Below are 15,679 nucleotides of genomic sequence, written 5' to 3'. Positions count from 1 at the left end.
TTGAGGCACAGCAAACTTCACTGTTCACTATGTAGGGAATCCCCTAGCAAAACTATGAACTGGAAGTTTGCATATACTGTCACTTTGCTTTCTTTTTCTTTCTCTCGCTCTGGATATGATCCTAAAGACAAGGACTTAAGGAATGAATCTTTTTTTATCTTACAATTCCACAGATCATACTAAAACTCAAAGGAGCTTGAGCACTTGAATACTCAAAGGGTTTCGTTACCCTTTTAGCTACTTCCGCTCAAGCGGCCGGAAATAGCCGAAGGCCTTCGTTGTCCTCGCAGCTACTTCCGCAATAATCGGAAGGGGCCGGGGCTAAGCTGACGGCTGGTTCCACGCATTGCATTGTGGGAAGGGCAGCCGGTGCCGTCGCTGCCATTTTAGGGAAGTCCTGTAGCTGAGGCCTTCGCGTCTGGGGGGGGGGGAAGTCCTTCGTGGCCGTTGTGAACACGGAAGATCGGTCTAAGGCCTACCGGGCCCGCTCCCGGACTTCCGATCTCGGCGGAGCTCTCAGGCAGTGTCCGGAGACACCGGGGAGAGAGAAGTAAGGGAGCGCGAGGCGGGGGGGAGAGGGGCCCGTAGGCGAAAGCGGCCGAGCCAACAGCGTCGTCGGCCCGCAGAGATGGGCCGGTCCCGGAGTCGGAGCTCGTCCCGCTCCAAGCACACCAAGAGCAGTAAGCACAACAAAAAGCGGAGCCGGTCGAGGTCGCGATCCCGGGATAAGGAAAGGGTTCGCAAACGCTCCAAGTCCCGGGAGAGCAAGAGGAACCGGCGCCGGGAGTCGCGCTCTCGCTCGCGCTCCACCAACGCGGCCGTGTCCCGCCGCGAGCGGGAGCGCGAGCGCGCTTCGTCCCCCCCGGACCGCATCGACATCTTCGGGCGCACGGTGAGCAAGCGGAGCAGCCTGGACGAGAAGCAGAAACGCGAGGAGGAGGAGAAGAAGGCAGAGTTCGAGCGGCAGCGAAAGATGTGAGCCCGCGGCAGGGATGGGGAGGGGAGGGAGGGGGGAGGGGAGAGGGAGGAAGGCTCCTCCACGCGCGAACACCGAGGCCCCTTCAAGCTTTTTGGAAGAGAGGATTCCTCCCGCACCGACGATTGGACTAATCGGGAAGCATGTGGTTCAGGGCAAGAAAGGCCTGCAGAGGAGAATGCTATTTTGGCGCGGGGCGGGAGCTGGGAGGCCCGAGTTCAGAGGGAGGGCAGTGGGAGAGGGGGAGGGGTAATCATTTTGAGGCGGGGAAATTGGGTTGTCCGGGATGTGGGAAGCAGGCCCAGTGGGCACTGAATTTTTCTTTGCAAAGATTAATCGCACAGGGAGAGTTACGTTACGTCCAGGATGGCCCTGCATTTATGAGAATTGGGGTGTCGGGGTGTACTGATGCAATGTAAAACCCAGCTAACTAAATTTTTTTTTGTTTAAATTTTTTTTTCCACTCTACGGACGATTAATTTAAGAAGCAGTACTTATTTTGTTGAAAGGAAGTAGAACATTTCCTTGCTCAGCGGGATATTTTAAATATTAGGTTATTCATTATTCTCTTGGAACTTTAGGATACTAGATTTATAAATGGTAAGGGACCTTAAGGGGTCATCTTGTCCGCCCGTCTTATTGTGCAGATGAAATCCACCTGTGATGTCTACATTTTTTTCTAAGAGTTTTTCTAAAAGGTTCAAAATTTTCTAAGCTTTCTTGCCCACATTTCTCATTGTGCAGATGAGATCAATTATACTACCAAAACTCAGGTTTTGTTTACATTTTTTAAGAGCTTTTCCTGTTACAACTATAGTACCTTCCGTTTTTACTGATTGTTTAGAGAACAGGTTAATCATAATTCATATACTGTTGCCAAATGTGGAATTATATGGAGGGAAAGAGAAAAGCTTCTTTTTGAATGTAGCAGTTTGATGAGTTAAACTTTTATTTGTATTGCGTTTAGTAGACAGAGTGCCTTCTGAAAACCCTATGAAATAATTTGTAAGAATCATCCCTATTTTTAAAGACTCAGCTGTGTGCAGAGCACCCTTTAAAGTCATAGATGAGATGAGTTCCAGCCTTCGTGAGGCTTGATAAAAGTATGTGACAAATCCAAAATGGGGGGGGGACACGCTAGGCAATGGGGTTAAGTGACTTGCCTAAGGTCACACACAACACTTAGGTGTTTAGTGTCTGAGGCTGGATTTGAACTCAGGTCCTCCTGATTCCTGGGCTAGTGCTCTATCCACTGCCCCACCTAACCACCCCTGACAAATACAAAATAATAACATAACTACATATGAAAGGTGCAAATAGTGCTGTATGAAGTGGAGGGAGAGTGTGAAGGTTATTATCGACTTGGGGAGAGTAAGGAGAAGGGACAACACATAAAGAGCTTGGAATCTGAAAGTCTGAATTTGAATTCTGACTTTTAACACATATTAGCTATTTAATAACCTTGAATCTAGTCATTTCTTTGAACGTCAGTTCCCTTATCTGTAAAATGGTGTTTTATGAGAGTATGTGGGAAATAAAAAATATCTCAATAATCCATAAGTATAATAAAATAATACCTAAGTATATGAAAAATTAAAATAATACTTAAGTGTATGAAAGATACAAATGTTGCTTAGTGAGGTACAGGGAGATAATGAAGGTTATTATGGACTTTTGGAGGTGGAATAAGAGGCTATATGTTGTAGTAGAAAGAGCTTTGTAGTCTGAATTTGGGTTCTAGCCATGTGACCTGGAATCTAGTCTGTAATTTCTTCTCGGAACCTCATTCCCCTTCTTCTGAAAAATGGAGGGAGACCATACTCAGGTTCTGACCGCTTTACCGCTTTACAGGATTATGTGAAGGAGATGTTTTGTGGAAAAACAATTATATTAAATCATGTTGCTATTGGGAAGGCTTTCTAGAGGAGGTGGCATTTGAGTTTGGCTGCCTGTGTATGGAACAGCCTATACTACCTCTACCCTATTGAATGTATGAGATAACAGCTTACATTAATATAGTGTAATGGTTTAAAAAACATTTTCTTAGCACAGTGTTATGGGTTAATAGTGCAAATATTGTTTTTCCCACTTATGAGGAAATTGAAGTTCATAAAGGTGAAAATGCCCACAATCATAGATAGGGCTAGCATATGTCAGGAATATTAAGATATAGACCCTTCGTTTTTATAAATGAGGAAACTGAAACCCAAAAGAGGTTGTGATTTACAAGACGTGGCAGCCGCTATTGGAATCCAGGTACCTGACTTCATATCCAGGATTGTTTCAACTGCATCAAGCTGCCTTTTAAATTGGTCCACATAAAATTAGTTTCATTCAGGAATCCTTAATAGGAGATCACTCAAGTGTTGGGGATGATCTAAACCATTTTTAAAAGATATTTTTGGTTTTGGAATGTTGTTTTTTGTTTTGAATAAGGTCTCTGATGCCCTGGGAATTCAGTTTAGTTTTGTTTCATTTTTCAAACTAGAGACCAGAGTACTGTCCATTGTAGCATTCCTATTTCTGTTTGAGTTTTTTTCTTAATGCTGCTGAGTGCCTCTTTGGGCAGAGCCCTTGAAGACACATTTGGGAAGTTCATGCAATTTTGGGGACTTAGTAGTGTGCTGAATGAAGCTTTGGAATATGCATGTGTATGTGTGTGTCACACACACACACACACACACACACACATTGTCATGTTTTCTTGAGAGCTTACCCTTGGTAACTTGCAGTAGACAATAGTAGTAATGATTAGCATTAACATCGTTTAAACGTTTGTGAAGTGTTCTACATGTATTTTCTCTTTTTTGACTACTTGAAATTTTGCTGTCCTAGAGTACTGATACCACTGAGCCCCAGAAGCCATTACTAGTACCTGCTTCCCAGTCCTATGTAAATTACCTTGTATTTTGTGTATGTGTATTTATTATATTGGGGGGGGTACATGTTATGGTATTACCTCTATAGATTGTAAGCCCCCAAAAGGACAAAGACTACTTCATTTTTGTATCTTTGTATAGCTATCCCCTAAAAGTGCTGGCTTAAAATAGGCCCTTAATAAAATATCTGTTGATTACTTGATTTTTAAGGATGCAATTGCCATTCCCTCCCATAGGCCTACTTTTTATCTTATTTAGCTACTTTTTTCTCCTTCCTCTTATTTTCACTTGCCCGTGATGCCCACATTTCTTCCCTCTTCCCACCTTGCTACATTAATGTTTTCCTTTTCAGTAGTGTAGATCCTTCCAGTCTAGACTTTGTTCAAGACTTACTACCAATATATACTACTTTAGGACTCCCTAATAATGTTATATGTCCTTCATTTTCTAAATTGTGAGGTTGTCCTTAATGTTCTTTCCTTACCTATTAACATAATTACCTATGTAGTTGAGAGGAGGTCTTCTCTGGTTATAGTCCAGGTATTGTGATTAGGAAAGCATGGTAAGATGCAGAGAGATAGAGATTTGTGAGTTGTATCTGGTAAAGACGGACTTTGCTGAGAAAGAAAAAAACGCTCCTTAAGTACCTAGCAATAGGTAAATATAACTGAGAAAAAAATAAAGGCCCTAAAATCAACATGATTTGCTTTGGTTTCTGTGTTTGTTATGCAGGGGCAAAGAACTTTGGCTGTTCCCTAATAAGTAAAAGGCCAACTTTTTCATGTAAAAGTCAAGAAAAGTAAAAAATGAGATAGAATAGACAAAATAAATGGAAGAGAACAACATTAAAAGGAAAACAGACACAGACAACATGTCCATGACCAAGGCAAAACAGTAATTATGCAGTTTTGGCTGGGAAAGAAGTGAAAACAGCCTCATCCATTGTACTTAAGTAACACTTGCAGGTACCAGTATGCCATGTCGAAAACATGCGAACTGGTAGTGTTCAGCATTGTTTGGGTGCTATGTACATGGAGCAAAGAGTAGTGCCCTTTGTGCCATAGAGACTTGTACAATAATATATCTCTTAGGTTTGACTCCATTTTTCTTCCAAGGAGAGGAAAAGGGCAGAATTACACGATTTTGTGATAATCTAATCATAAGATTTGCACATAACCAGAAAGGACACAGGAAAATATTGAGAGTTCAGTACTCATGTTGATTCATATATCCTTTATAACATTAGAATTTGGGAAGAACTTTGTGTCTCTTCCTTTAGCATAGGTGAGGGATCCCTGAGCAGGACATTCCTGGCCTTTGGGTAACATTGGGGCCTATTTTTAGCAAGTAGTCATCTAAAACTGTGGAAAAGCATAATGTGATCCAGTTAAATTAGAGCACGTACACATTGGTCTATATCAACCAGTCTACATTTATTAATCACTTATGTTCCTGGAACTGTACTAAGAACGGAGATACAAAAGGGCAGTCCCTGCCCTTAAAAGGAGCTTACATTATCTAATGAAAAAAGCTATAGGTGGCCATTGAAAAGATACCATTTTATGAGCAAATGCTTGAGATTTCAGGCTCAGATAGAGCTTTAGAAGCCTAGATAGAGTTAGTTGGCAGAGCAAATCAGGATATCGTATAATTGGGGCTTTTGTCTGCAGAACTCACTTTTGAGCAGGCTGGCCTCTGGGCCATTTACAATACAATACAATATTTTTGTTGGACTTGGTGTTGTATGTGTGGTTTTTTTTTAATTTGATAGGTCTTTGTGAATTATGTGCTCTAAAGTTTAATCAGAATAAGAAAGTTGATTTATCTTTGTTAATTCAGACACTTGTGAACTAAAACTTTTGGTGATTAAAAATTTGATCAGTTTTCAATGGAGTTATTCAAACATGTATTAAGTGATGATAGCATACTTTCCCATTTGTTTGCAGAGCATAGGTGAATAACTTCCCTAAAAGATAATTTCAAAGTCATGGGCTACCTGAGGGTAACAAAGTTAGGATATTGCTGGATAATTGTAGTTTCTCAGCTTAGCCTGAAGGAAGGGTTAGTTTTTCAGAATGTGTTTACCTTTGTGTCCCTCTGGCTTACTCAGCCTGTCCTACTGGTTAACTTGCATTTACTTATTTCTATACCTGTTATATACAGTGATATAGTAAGTTCCTTGAGGGTAGGGACTTGTTTGTGGATCCCTAAAGTTATGCTTCATTTCAAATCCAGGACAACAGGAATTCATTGAATTAGAATTTAAACTAAAAATCAGAACATTAGTTGGCATCTCATTCAACCCTCAAACTTAACAGGTGAAAAAAAAGCACATAGGTGGAAGTTAAATGTGGTTTTGTACTGCTTTGCCTTGCTAGCTCTCTTGCTATTTTATATTCTTAAAGTATATTTTGAATTTTCCCTATGCAACAGCTATCCATTATAATAGATAATTTTTAAGAACTCACAGTAATTTTTATTATCAACTTAACAAACGTCAGCATTCCAGTGTGTAAACAGAATATATGTAAAACTTAATTTCTATTACGGTTTAACATGTATTTTAAATTTAACATACTAGTAACAAAACTGCTGTTACTCTGTCCTCTTTCTGAACTTTACTCTTTTCCATTTTTAATGTTTTGTTTATATTTTTCCTTTTTTTTTTTTTTTACTTTTACTGTATACCAATTTCCCTTTCCCCCAAATAGCAGTTTTCTCTTCTAATAGGTATAGGTGTTATATGTACATATATATATTATATATATATATATATATATATATATATATATATATATATATATATATATATATATATATGTGTGTGTGTGTGTGTGTGTGTATATATATATATGTGTGTGTGTGTGTGTGTATATATATATATATATATGTGTGTGTGTGTGTGTGTATATATGTTGGTTTTTACATACGTATATTCAAACAAAATAGTATGTTCACTGTCTGAAAATTTATATTTCCTTCTGCACCATTAATCCATTACCTATCTGCCAAGTGATGGAGACTTTTTTTTTTTGGAGGCTTGGTAGTGTCTTTTTTTTTTTTTTAAGCTGCATAATTTTTTCTTATATTGTTGCGTGGGGCCTGAGTCAGGCCTGTCCTCTGGTAGTTTAGGTTCCATATTGGGTTTTATTTTTTTTGTTTTGTTTTGTTTTTTTGTTTTTGCAAGGCAGTTGGGGTTAAGTGACTTGCCCAGGGTCACACAGAGAGTAAGTGTCAAGTGTCTGGTCTTGAGACTGGATTTGAACTCAGGTCCTTCTGATTACAAGGCTGATGCTCTATGCACTGTGCCACCTTGCTGCCCCTAGGTTCCATATTGGAACCAAATATTATGCTTATAGGTCATTCAGCAGTTAACAAGGAGGTAAACTTAGTCAGAACAGGAGGATATTCAGCAAGGATAGGAATTGAAAACACCTTGGATTGATTTAAGCTGAGAGAAGCCCCCATTATGACTTACTGGCTAAGTGTCTGAAGGCCCCAGGAGTCCTTTGTGACTGCTTTATATTCAGGAGCTGAGTAAATGATATCAACAGTCTCGATCCCTTAGTCACCTGAGTCAACCAAACCTTAAGTAATGCCTCAGATGCTTTTTTAAGGAAAAACTAGCCTAATCTGCATGTGAGGAATGGTTAAGATATTGTTTCTGCCATATTGATTCAAATAAATCATTGGTGTTTCTTTGTTATTATAAAACCACAAAAACTGACTTGCTTCAAGTGTAAAATTTGATTAGTGAAGTCAAGTTCTCTTCCACCTGTACAGTTAAGTAATTTATAGTTAGATTTGCTTGGTGCACTGAGTAGTGAAATAAGTGACTAGCCCAGGGTCACATAGCTAGTTCATGTCAGAGCCAGACCTTGAAATTTCTGACTCCAAGTGAAGACTTTCATAACTCCTCTCTGAGCAGTAGTAGTATTAAGAAAAATTTGTGTAGATAGGATGATAGGACAGTGTATTTACAGCTGGAAAGAACTTTAGAAATTATCTACTAGCCTTCTAATTTTACAGTTTAGGAGAGTGAGGCTTTGAGAGGTTAACTTGAATTCCTCTTGACTCTAAATCTAATGCTTTTTCTACTGCACTATGCTGTCTCCTGAAAATGCTGTATTTTCAAAGGCATTTCATTTAGTTTAGTATTGCAGTTAAATTTATATGGTTATTGACATTCATGTATTATATGTAAATAGTTCGAATAAAATAGAAAGGGATAGTGGGAGTTAGTAAACATTTATTAAGTACCTGCTGTGTGCTAGAATATAGAGTTGAACCTCCAGTTTGAGGAAATGCCCAAGCCAGTCAACAACTAGCCCTCAGCTGTCTTCTCATCTTGGAAAATCCTTCTATCCTGAGGCTTTTTCACCCTGCTCCTGTAGTCCCTTTCTCTCTCTGGTTAGTTCCTCCTGGAATCTTATTTTGAGGAAGTGCCCAGGCAGTTAGGTGGCCCAGTGGATATAGTCCTGAGCCTGGCATCAGGAAGGTGCGAGTTCAGATCCAATCTCAGATACTCACTAGTCATATGACTCCTGGAAAAATCATTTAATCTCTGTTTCAGTTTCCTTGGACTATAAAATGGGGATCATAATAGTGCCCACTTCTATTTCCAAAATACTTGCTTAGCACAGTGCTTGGCACATATACTTATTCTTTCCATTCCTCTCCAAGCTTACCCCTTTCCTGCTGGATTTCTTCCTCATCCGCCTTTTCAGCTCCTTTTTATGTGTTTTCCCCCATTAGAATGTTTAAAGATCAGAGATTTTTTTTTCTTGCTTGTATTTATATTCCCAGAACTTAGCACTGTATTTGGCATGCTTGTACATTGCAGCTCATGATTTTTCTTTCCTTCTCAACTCCTGCCCTCATTCTAAAGGACCTCAGCATATTGATTCTTCCCTCAAATATCCACTCAGTTCCTTAAAAAGCTCATTTCCCGTGACCTACTCTTCCACTTCACCTCAGCCACACACAAAGATGGTCATACTTTTGATCTTGCTGTCACCCACAAATGTACCATCTCTGTGTTCAAGAATTCTGAAACTCCCTTATCCAACCATAATCTGTTGGGTTTTTTCCCCTTTCCCTCTGCCTTCCCTTATATAACCTTGCTCTTCATCTGTAGTTTGACCCCTCAGTTCTCTCCTGGACCATCTCCTCAGCACTAGCCACACTCTTCTCCCCATCTTGACCCCTTCATGAACTAATTCAGCTCTGTACTGTCCTCCCTTGAGTCCTTATCCTGCCTGACATGTCAGTGATTATGCCCAGCCAACCCTCAGCCTTCCATCTCCCCCACTTTTGCTTCTATTCTGTTGCTATCAAATGAAGATAGAGAAAATGATGCAGCCATTCTGACTGAGTGCTCCACTACAAATTTATGCTACGAAGCTTCAACTGGGTCCTCACTTGCTGCTGGACAATCCTACTTTGCCTCCCTTATCAACTCACTATTCCATTCTCTATAGTGATTCTTTTTATCCCTCCTTAAATCTCACATGGTTTCTCTTCCCCTACTCTCTCAACTGAAAACTTAGCCTCATATTTTACAGGAAATAATTGAAGTTATTATCTATGAATTCTCTTATTTTCCCTCTTCCTCATATCACTCATGCCTTCTTCCACTTTCTCCTCCTTCACCCTTGATTCACATGATAAAGTGTCACTCCTTGCCACGGTAAGCCCCTCTGCTTGTTCAAATGATCTCATTCCATAACAGATTTCCTTCTCTGTTACCCCACTCTGATTTATTTTCCATCTCTCCCTCTACTGGTGCATTTCCTGCTCCCTACAAACATGTCTGCGTCTCCTCAAAAAAACCCTCACTATGATCCTGTATCCCTTCTGCCTTTTGTAGCTAAATACCTTGAAAAGACTGTCTACAATGGGTTGTCTCCACTTTCTCTTTCTCACTATCTTAATCCATGCAGTCTAATTTCCGACCTCATTCCACTGAAATTCTTTCTCCAAAGTTGTTAATGATCTCTTGTTGCCAAATCCAGTGGCCTTTTCTCAGTCCTCATTCTCCTTGACCTCTTTGCAGTCTCTGATACTGTTGATAATTCTCTCCTCCTTGACATTCTCTTTCCTGTAGGTTTTCAGGATACCAATCTCCTGGTTCTCCTCCTATCTGATTGCTTCTTCTCTGTCTCTTTGCTGGATCCTGTTCCAGATCATGCCCTCTAACCATAGTGTTCCTCAGCATTCTGTCCTGCGCTCTCTTCTTCCACTGTATTGTTTATTGATTTAATGACTTCTCTCTGCTAACTCATATTTACCTTTTCTACCCCACCCTATCTCCTGACCTCCAGTCTTGCATGTCCAACTGCCTTTCAGACCTCTCCAACTGGATGTCCAGTAGACATCTTAAACTCGGTATGTCCAAAATGGAATTCATTATCTAATTTCTTCCTAAACCCTTCCCCCATACCCTCAACTCCACCTTATCTATTACTGTAGAGGGCAGGCTTACAACGAAGAAGTCATTCTGGATTCCCCACTATCTTTCACCCCTCATATCCAAGCTGTTGTCAAGGCCTGCCAATTTCACCTTGGCAACACTTCCCAAATACACCCCTTTCTCTTCTTGATAATACCACTACTCTGTGCATCACCTCAAGCCTTGATTATTGCACTAGCCTGCTGGTGAGTTGGCCTCCCTAAGTCTCTTCCCCACTCCAATCCATCCTCCATTCAGCCACTAATATGATTTTCCCAAAATGCAGGTCTGTTTATCCCTTAATACTCAAAAAAATCCAGTGGTTCCCTATTGCTTCTAGAAACAAATATAGAATAGTAGTTTGGCATTCCAAGCTCTTCATAACCTAGCCCCCTTCTACTTTCAGTCTTCTTATACCTTACTCCCCAACATTTGATCTAGTTACCCTGGCCTCCTTGCTATTCTACAAACAAGATACTTTATCTCTCAGCTCTGCCCATTTTCTGCTGCTGTCTCCCATGTGTTGAACCTCTTCCTTCTCTACTCTGCCTACTGACCCCCCTGGCTTCAAGTCGCAATTAAAATTGTATCATTTACTAAAAACCTTCCTTAATCCCTCCTAATTCTAGTGCCTTTCCGTCTGTGATTATATATGTTTGTTTGCGTATTGTCGCCATCACTAGATTGTAAGCTTCTTGAGGGCAAGGGACTGTCTTTTCTTTCTTCTTGTATCCCCATTGATTAGCACTGTTTCTGGCACGTAGTAGGCACTTAATAAATGTTGATTGGCTCTTTGTTCGAAGGATTTTCTTCCTGCCCGTCTTGTTCCCCCAATATCAGTAAAACTGTATGTGTAGCATAGCTTATTTAACAGCTTGATGTGAACAAATTTATCATTTTGAATGAAAGCTTCCTTGTAACCAGTAATTCTACTAACTTGTCCCCATTAAGTCTTTTTTCCAGTGGGAGCCTCTAAAATAGAAAAATTGACTCACTTTAATTTTCACCCATACTGGTAAAGCTGTTAAATAAAGCAGTAAGAGGTGGTCAAACAAGAGGTTGAAGGAGCATTTAAGGGCAAAGAATAACAATCAAGCATAATGCTGTAATTCATAGACACTTGATTTTTAGTTATAGCGATACTTTATTGTAGTATAAGCTCACCAGACTGGACTCCGTCAGATCTTTCCAGTACTCTTTATTTTAGCCAGTTCTTAATTGGCTCTAGCAGATGTCAGTATCTTGTCTTATTTAGGAGTCAAAGCAGCCTTGAAAATAAGTATTACAGTTTTGCCAGCTTCCATTATGTTTTGCCAGTTTGCTGCCTTCCCAAGTCTTGTTGGTTGTAGACTTTCTTTCCCTCCCTCCTGCTCCTTAGCATGTCTTAAATACATTGTTGTAGTTCCCATGCTTCCTTTTCAACTACAGGCAAGTAATTTATCCTCCTTTGGCCTCAGTCTTCTTATCTGTTAAAGTTATATGGAGAGTTAGAATAGTTTCAGAGTTCATTTTCAGCTCTAGATTTATGATCCTAGTGACCACCTCCAAGAATCCATCCAATTGTAAATCCACCTCCTTGTAGTTTACAAAGGATTTTCCTCCTAATGACCTTGTGAAGTAGATGATCTTAAGCACACTACTTGATTTCCTACTGTAGAGTGCTTTCTAAGAAGAAAGGTAGAAAAAATGGATATGTAGAAAAGAGAAGGGAAAAACAGGAATATAGATAATTCCATAATTTAACACTTGCCTTTGAAAGGTAGAAGTCAAAGTAACAAAGTGGGTGGTGGCTATCTTCATGGTTCTTAAAAGGCATTCAATATTTTGTAGTTGCAAATCAAGTCAACTAGCACTTATTAAGAACTGGTACAGTATATAGCTAACATCCAGAACTGCTCAAATGACCACCAGTAAGTTTAGATTGTTACACTGCATCTGTTAAGGACTATCTTTGTGACTTAGGAACACTGGCATTTTCATATACTACAAAATGAACACTAGTTCACAGCTTGTGGCATCCCAAATCCTTCAGAGTTGTAAAGAATTTTTGAAACAAAATTAAATAAGCTTCTAATACATACACTATGTACACATTAAAAATACTTTGAAGAATAGAGTAGTATCACAGTTTCTTAAGAATATAATGTCAATTGAATGTATTAAGATTTGGAGAATTGACTAGATTATTTGCTACATGGTATGGACTAAAGTTTGTTAGTTAATAAATGTTGATGAGACACATTTTTCTGAAAATTTGTAAAACCAGTGATTTTCTCATTTTAATTCCATTAATTTTTTTTTTTTAGTATAAATGCTGTGAGCAAGAAATAATGTCAACTTGGGGCAGCTAGGTGGCACAATGGGTAGAGCTCTGGTAGAGCTCTGACCTTAGAATCAGGAGGACCTCAGTTCAAATCTGTCCTCACACACTTGACACTTATTAGCTATGTGACTCTGGGCAAGTCACTTAATCCTGATGGCCTCACCAAAAAGCAAAAAAGAAAGAAAGAAATAATGTCCATGCTCCCCTACTTACCCTGCTCTCTGCTAACCCACTCTGTGGATCTCTTTATATTTGACAGAATTATCCCTTGAGGTTTCCCAAAGGGACAAAAACCTTTTAATTTTCTGCAAAAACCAGTTAGCATAAAATAGCCATGCCTAGCACATCTGCTTTCTCTGTATGTTTTATAAGGAATAGGGAAAACTGACTTGAAGTCAGAGGATATTTCTTCTTTATTGAACTGGGAACAAATGACTTAATAGGATCATTGATTTAGAGTTGGAATGGACCTTAGAGAGCTCCTCTTATTTTACAGATAAGGAAACTGAAACCCAGAAAGGCCAAATGCCTTCCTCAAAGTCCGGTGGGTTGTAGCAGAACTAGGATGCCAATACAGATCCTTCAACTTGAGTACATTACTCTTTCTACTACTCTGTGGTGGCCACCGAACCAGGATATGCACAGATGGGACTCAATTCTAAATCCTCCTTTCTAGTTTTTCTGGGTCTCTTCATTTTTAATTTCTGTATGATTTCTTTGTATCTACATAAAGTCTCAGTATTGTTAGAAGCACATTGTATGGAAGAGTTCTTTTCTGAGGTTTTTTAAAAAAGATTCAACATTTCTTTGGGTTTGAATTCCACCTTATAGCTCATGTGTAACCTAGGCAAGTCACTGAATCTTTATTTCTATGTAAAATGAGGGAGTTAGACTAAATAATGTTTAGTGTCCCTTTCAGCTTCATAGTCTATGATGTATTTCTTTGATCTCAGTGCTAAAGCAGAAAGATCCCTGGATTTGGAATCAGGAGATCTGGATGTGAATCCTGTTTTTGATACCTTTTGGCCTTTCTGAGCCTCATTCTCCTTAACTGTGCAATGCACAAGATAATAGTTGTTATCTATTATGTATCTGTTGTAAGGGAAATATTCTAAGGGACAGTTGCAAGGGAAATGCTTTATAAATCCTATAGTGCTGTGAAGTTATAAATTGCTCTTGTTTTATTAAATCTAAAAACAAAATGATAATTTGGGGACAAAATATATGCTACTATATCTTTCAAACTACATGCTTTATTGGTTTTTTTTTCCTTTCATTTGCTAGTCGACAGCAGGAAATAGAAGAGAAGCTCATTGAGGAAGAAACAGCGAGAAGAGTGGAAGAACTTGTGGCAAAACGAGTAGAGGAAGAATTGGAGAAAAGGAAAGATGAAATTGAGCGAGAAGTTCTCCGAAGGGTAGAAGAAGCTAAGCGCATCATGGAAAAGCAGTTGCTCGAAGAACTCGAGCGACAGAGACAAGCTGAGCTTGCAGCACAAAAAGCTAGAGAGGTAACGCTCGGTCGTTTGGAAAGTAGAGACAGTCCATGGCAAAACTTTCAGTGTTGGGTTGTGCCTCCTGTTCAGTTCAGAAAGAGATGGAATACAGACTATCTAATTCCTTTCTCATATAAACTTGCATTGCTGCGGAAGTTAATTTTTAGCCTATTCAGAAGAGCTGACTGATGCTTTAAACAGTTATTCTCCTAAAACCTATTCAAGGATACTTGATTTTAATGGAACTGGCCTACATATTTGAGAAGTGTTTGAAACTTTTGCCATGGCTGCAGGACCTACAACCAATCCTTTCTTTTTTTTCGGGGCGGGGGAAGAGGAGGGTTGGAGACTTGGTAAAGGGAAAAGGTTAAACTCCACCTGTGGTTATGTATTCTTCTTTTCTGTTTTATCATTCTATTTACCTAGACTGTGAGAGGCTTCTTGCCTTCAGTCAGTTTAAAAAGAGCAGGGCCCAGCTTTGAGCGACAGCACCTGCTTTTGACAAATAGGTTTTCTTATTCTTCTTTTTTTCCCTTTAAAAAAAAACCCTTCAAATCTTGCCTCAACACAATGGATTAATTCTTGGCATTCTGATCCTTAAGGCCCTCCACTGTCCTAATGTGTTTCAAAGAATCTTTTTAGGAAAAATGTCCAGATTATTATCCATTTTTTTTTTTAGTATCTACTAACAACTCCTTTTTTCTCTAGAGAGTTATGAAGGAACAGGTTGTCCTTGTCTGGAGTCAAGCTAAACACATGATTTGTTTTATCAGCAGCTGGAGCAGAAGTTGAAAATGTCTTTCTGTGAGACAGTAATTTGCTACTGAAGTCTCTATGGCTTGTTTGCACCAATTACTCCAGATTTCTAAAACTTCTAAAAAGTCACTGAGACTTTTGAGGCAAAACTATAGCACTGAGTGATACTCCACTTATGTTGGCAGAAATGCAAATGACTTGTTTACTACAGGAAACTGTAGTAGTTTGTTCTTAAATTTCTGTGACTAATAGTCACTCTTAATTTTAATGTTTTCTAGTTATAGACAATAGAATACCAAATCCTATTTGCTTTTAACTTAAAAGGCTATTTTAAGTTTTCTCATGTTAACTTTGCCAAGATAAACACACAATTCTCTGTTTACGATGGATTTTAGTTAATTCCATAGGTCTTATGTGCGTAAATTTTGTTAAATGTGGTATATATCAGTGCTTTTAATAAGAAGATGTTTTTGGAGTAATAGTGCTGTCTTGTAGCGAGTTACTAATCATAGTAAGATTTTTTTTCTCTTCATATGCTTGCTTTGTTTCATATTAACAATTTTTTTTCACACGGACACAATCCTCTGACAGTCTTCCCAAATATTAAAATCATGTATGCTGTAAACTGAACACTGCCCAAACCATCATGCAGTATTCATATAGTTTGCATAACAAAATTTCATTAAATTCTCCAAGAAAAATAAATTACAGAACTTTATTTCCTGACCATGCCTCCCCTGGATTCCTGAATTCCAGTTCAAACTGTAGATGACAATTTAAGCTGCCTTAAGAAATTGTC

The 15,679-nt window shown here is 39.1% G+C and overlaps 1 protein-coding gene across 1 annotated transcript in view; it reads left to right on the top strand.

Moving 5' to 3' along the window:
* Window positions 1-359: 359 nt before the first annotated feature.
* ARGLU1 (arginine and glutamate rich 1) overlaps window positions 360-15,679 on the top strand; it is a 33,801-nt gene continuing 18,481 nt past the window's right edge. The window contains exons 1-2 of the mRNA XM_020970071.2: window positions 360-975; window positions 13,914-14,139. Of these exons, the coding sequence (XP_020825730.1) occupies window positions 629-975; window positions 13,914-14,139 (573 nt within the window). The 5' untranslated portion in view covers window positions 360-628. The remainder of the gene's footprint in view (window positions 976-13,913; window positions 14,140-15,679) is intronic.

Source organism: Phascolarctos cinereus, unplaced genomic scaffold (assembly GCF_003287225.1).
Source record: "Phascolarctos cinereus isolate Bilbo 61053 unplaced genomic scaffold, phaCin_HiC Scaffold_7;HRSCAF=346, whole genome shotgun sequence".
NCBI classification, from domain to species: domain Eukaryota; kingdom Metazoa; phylum Chordata; class Mammalia; order Diprotodontia; family Phascolarctidae; genus Phascolarctos; species Phascolarctos cinereus.
This window is presented reverse-complemented; position numbering and strand designations above follow the sequence as displayed.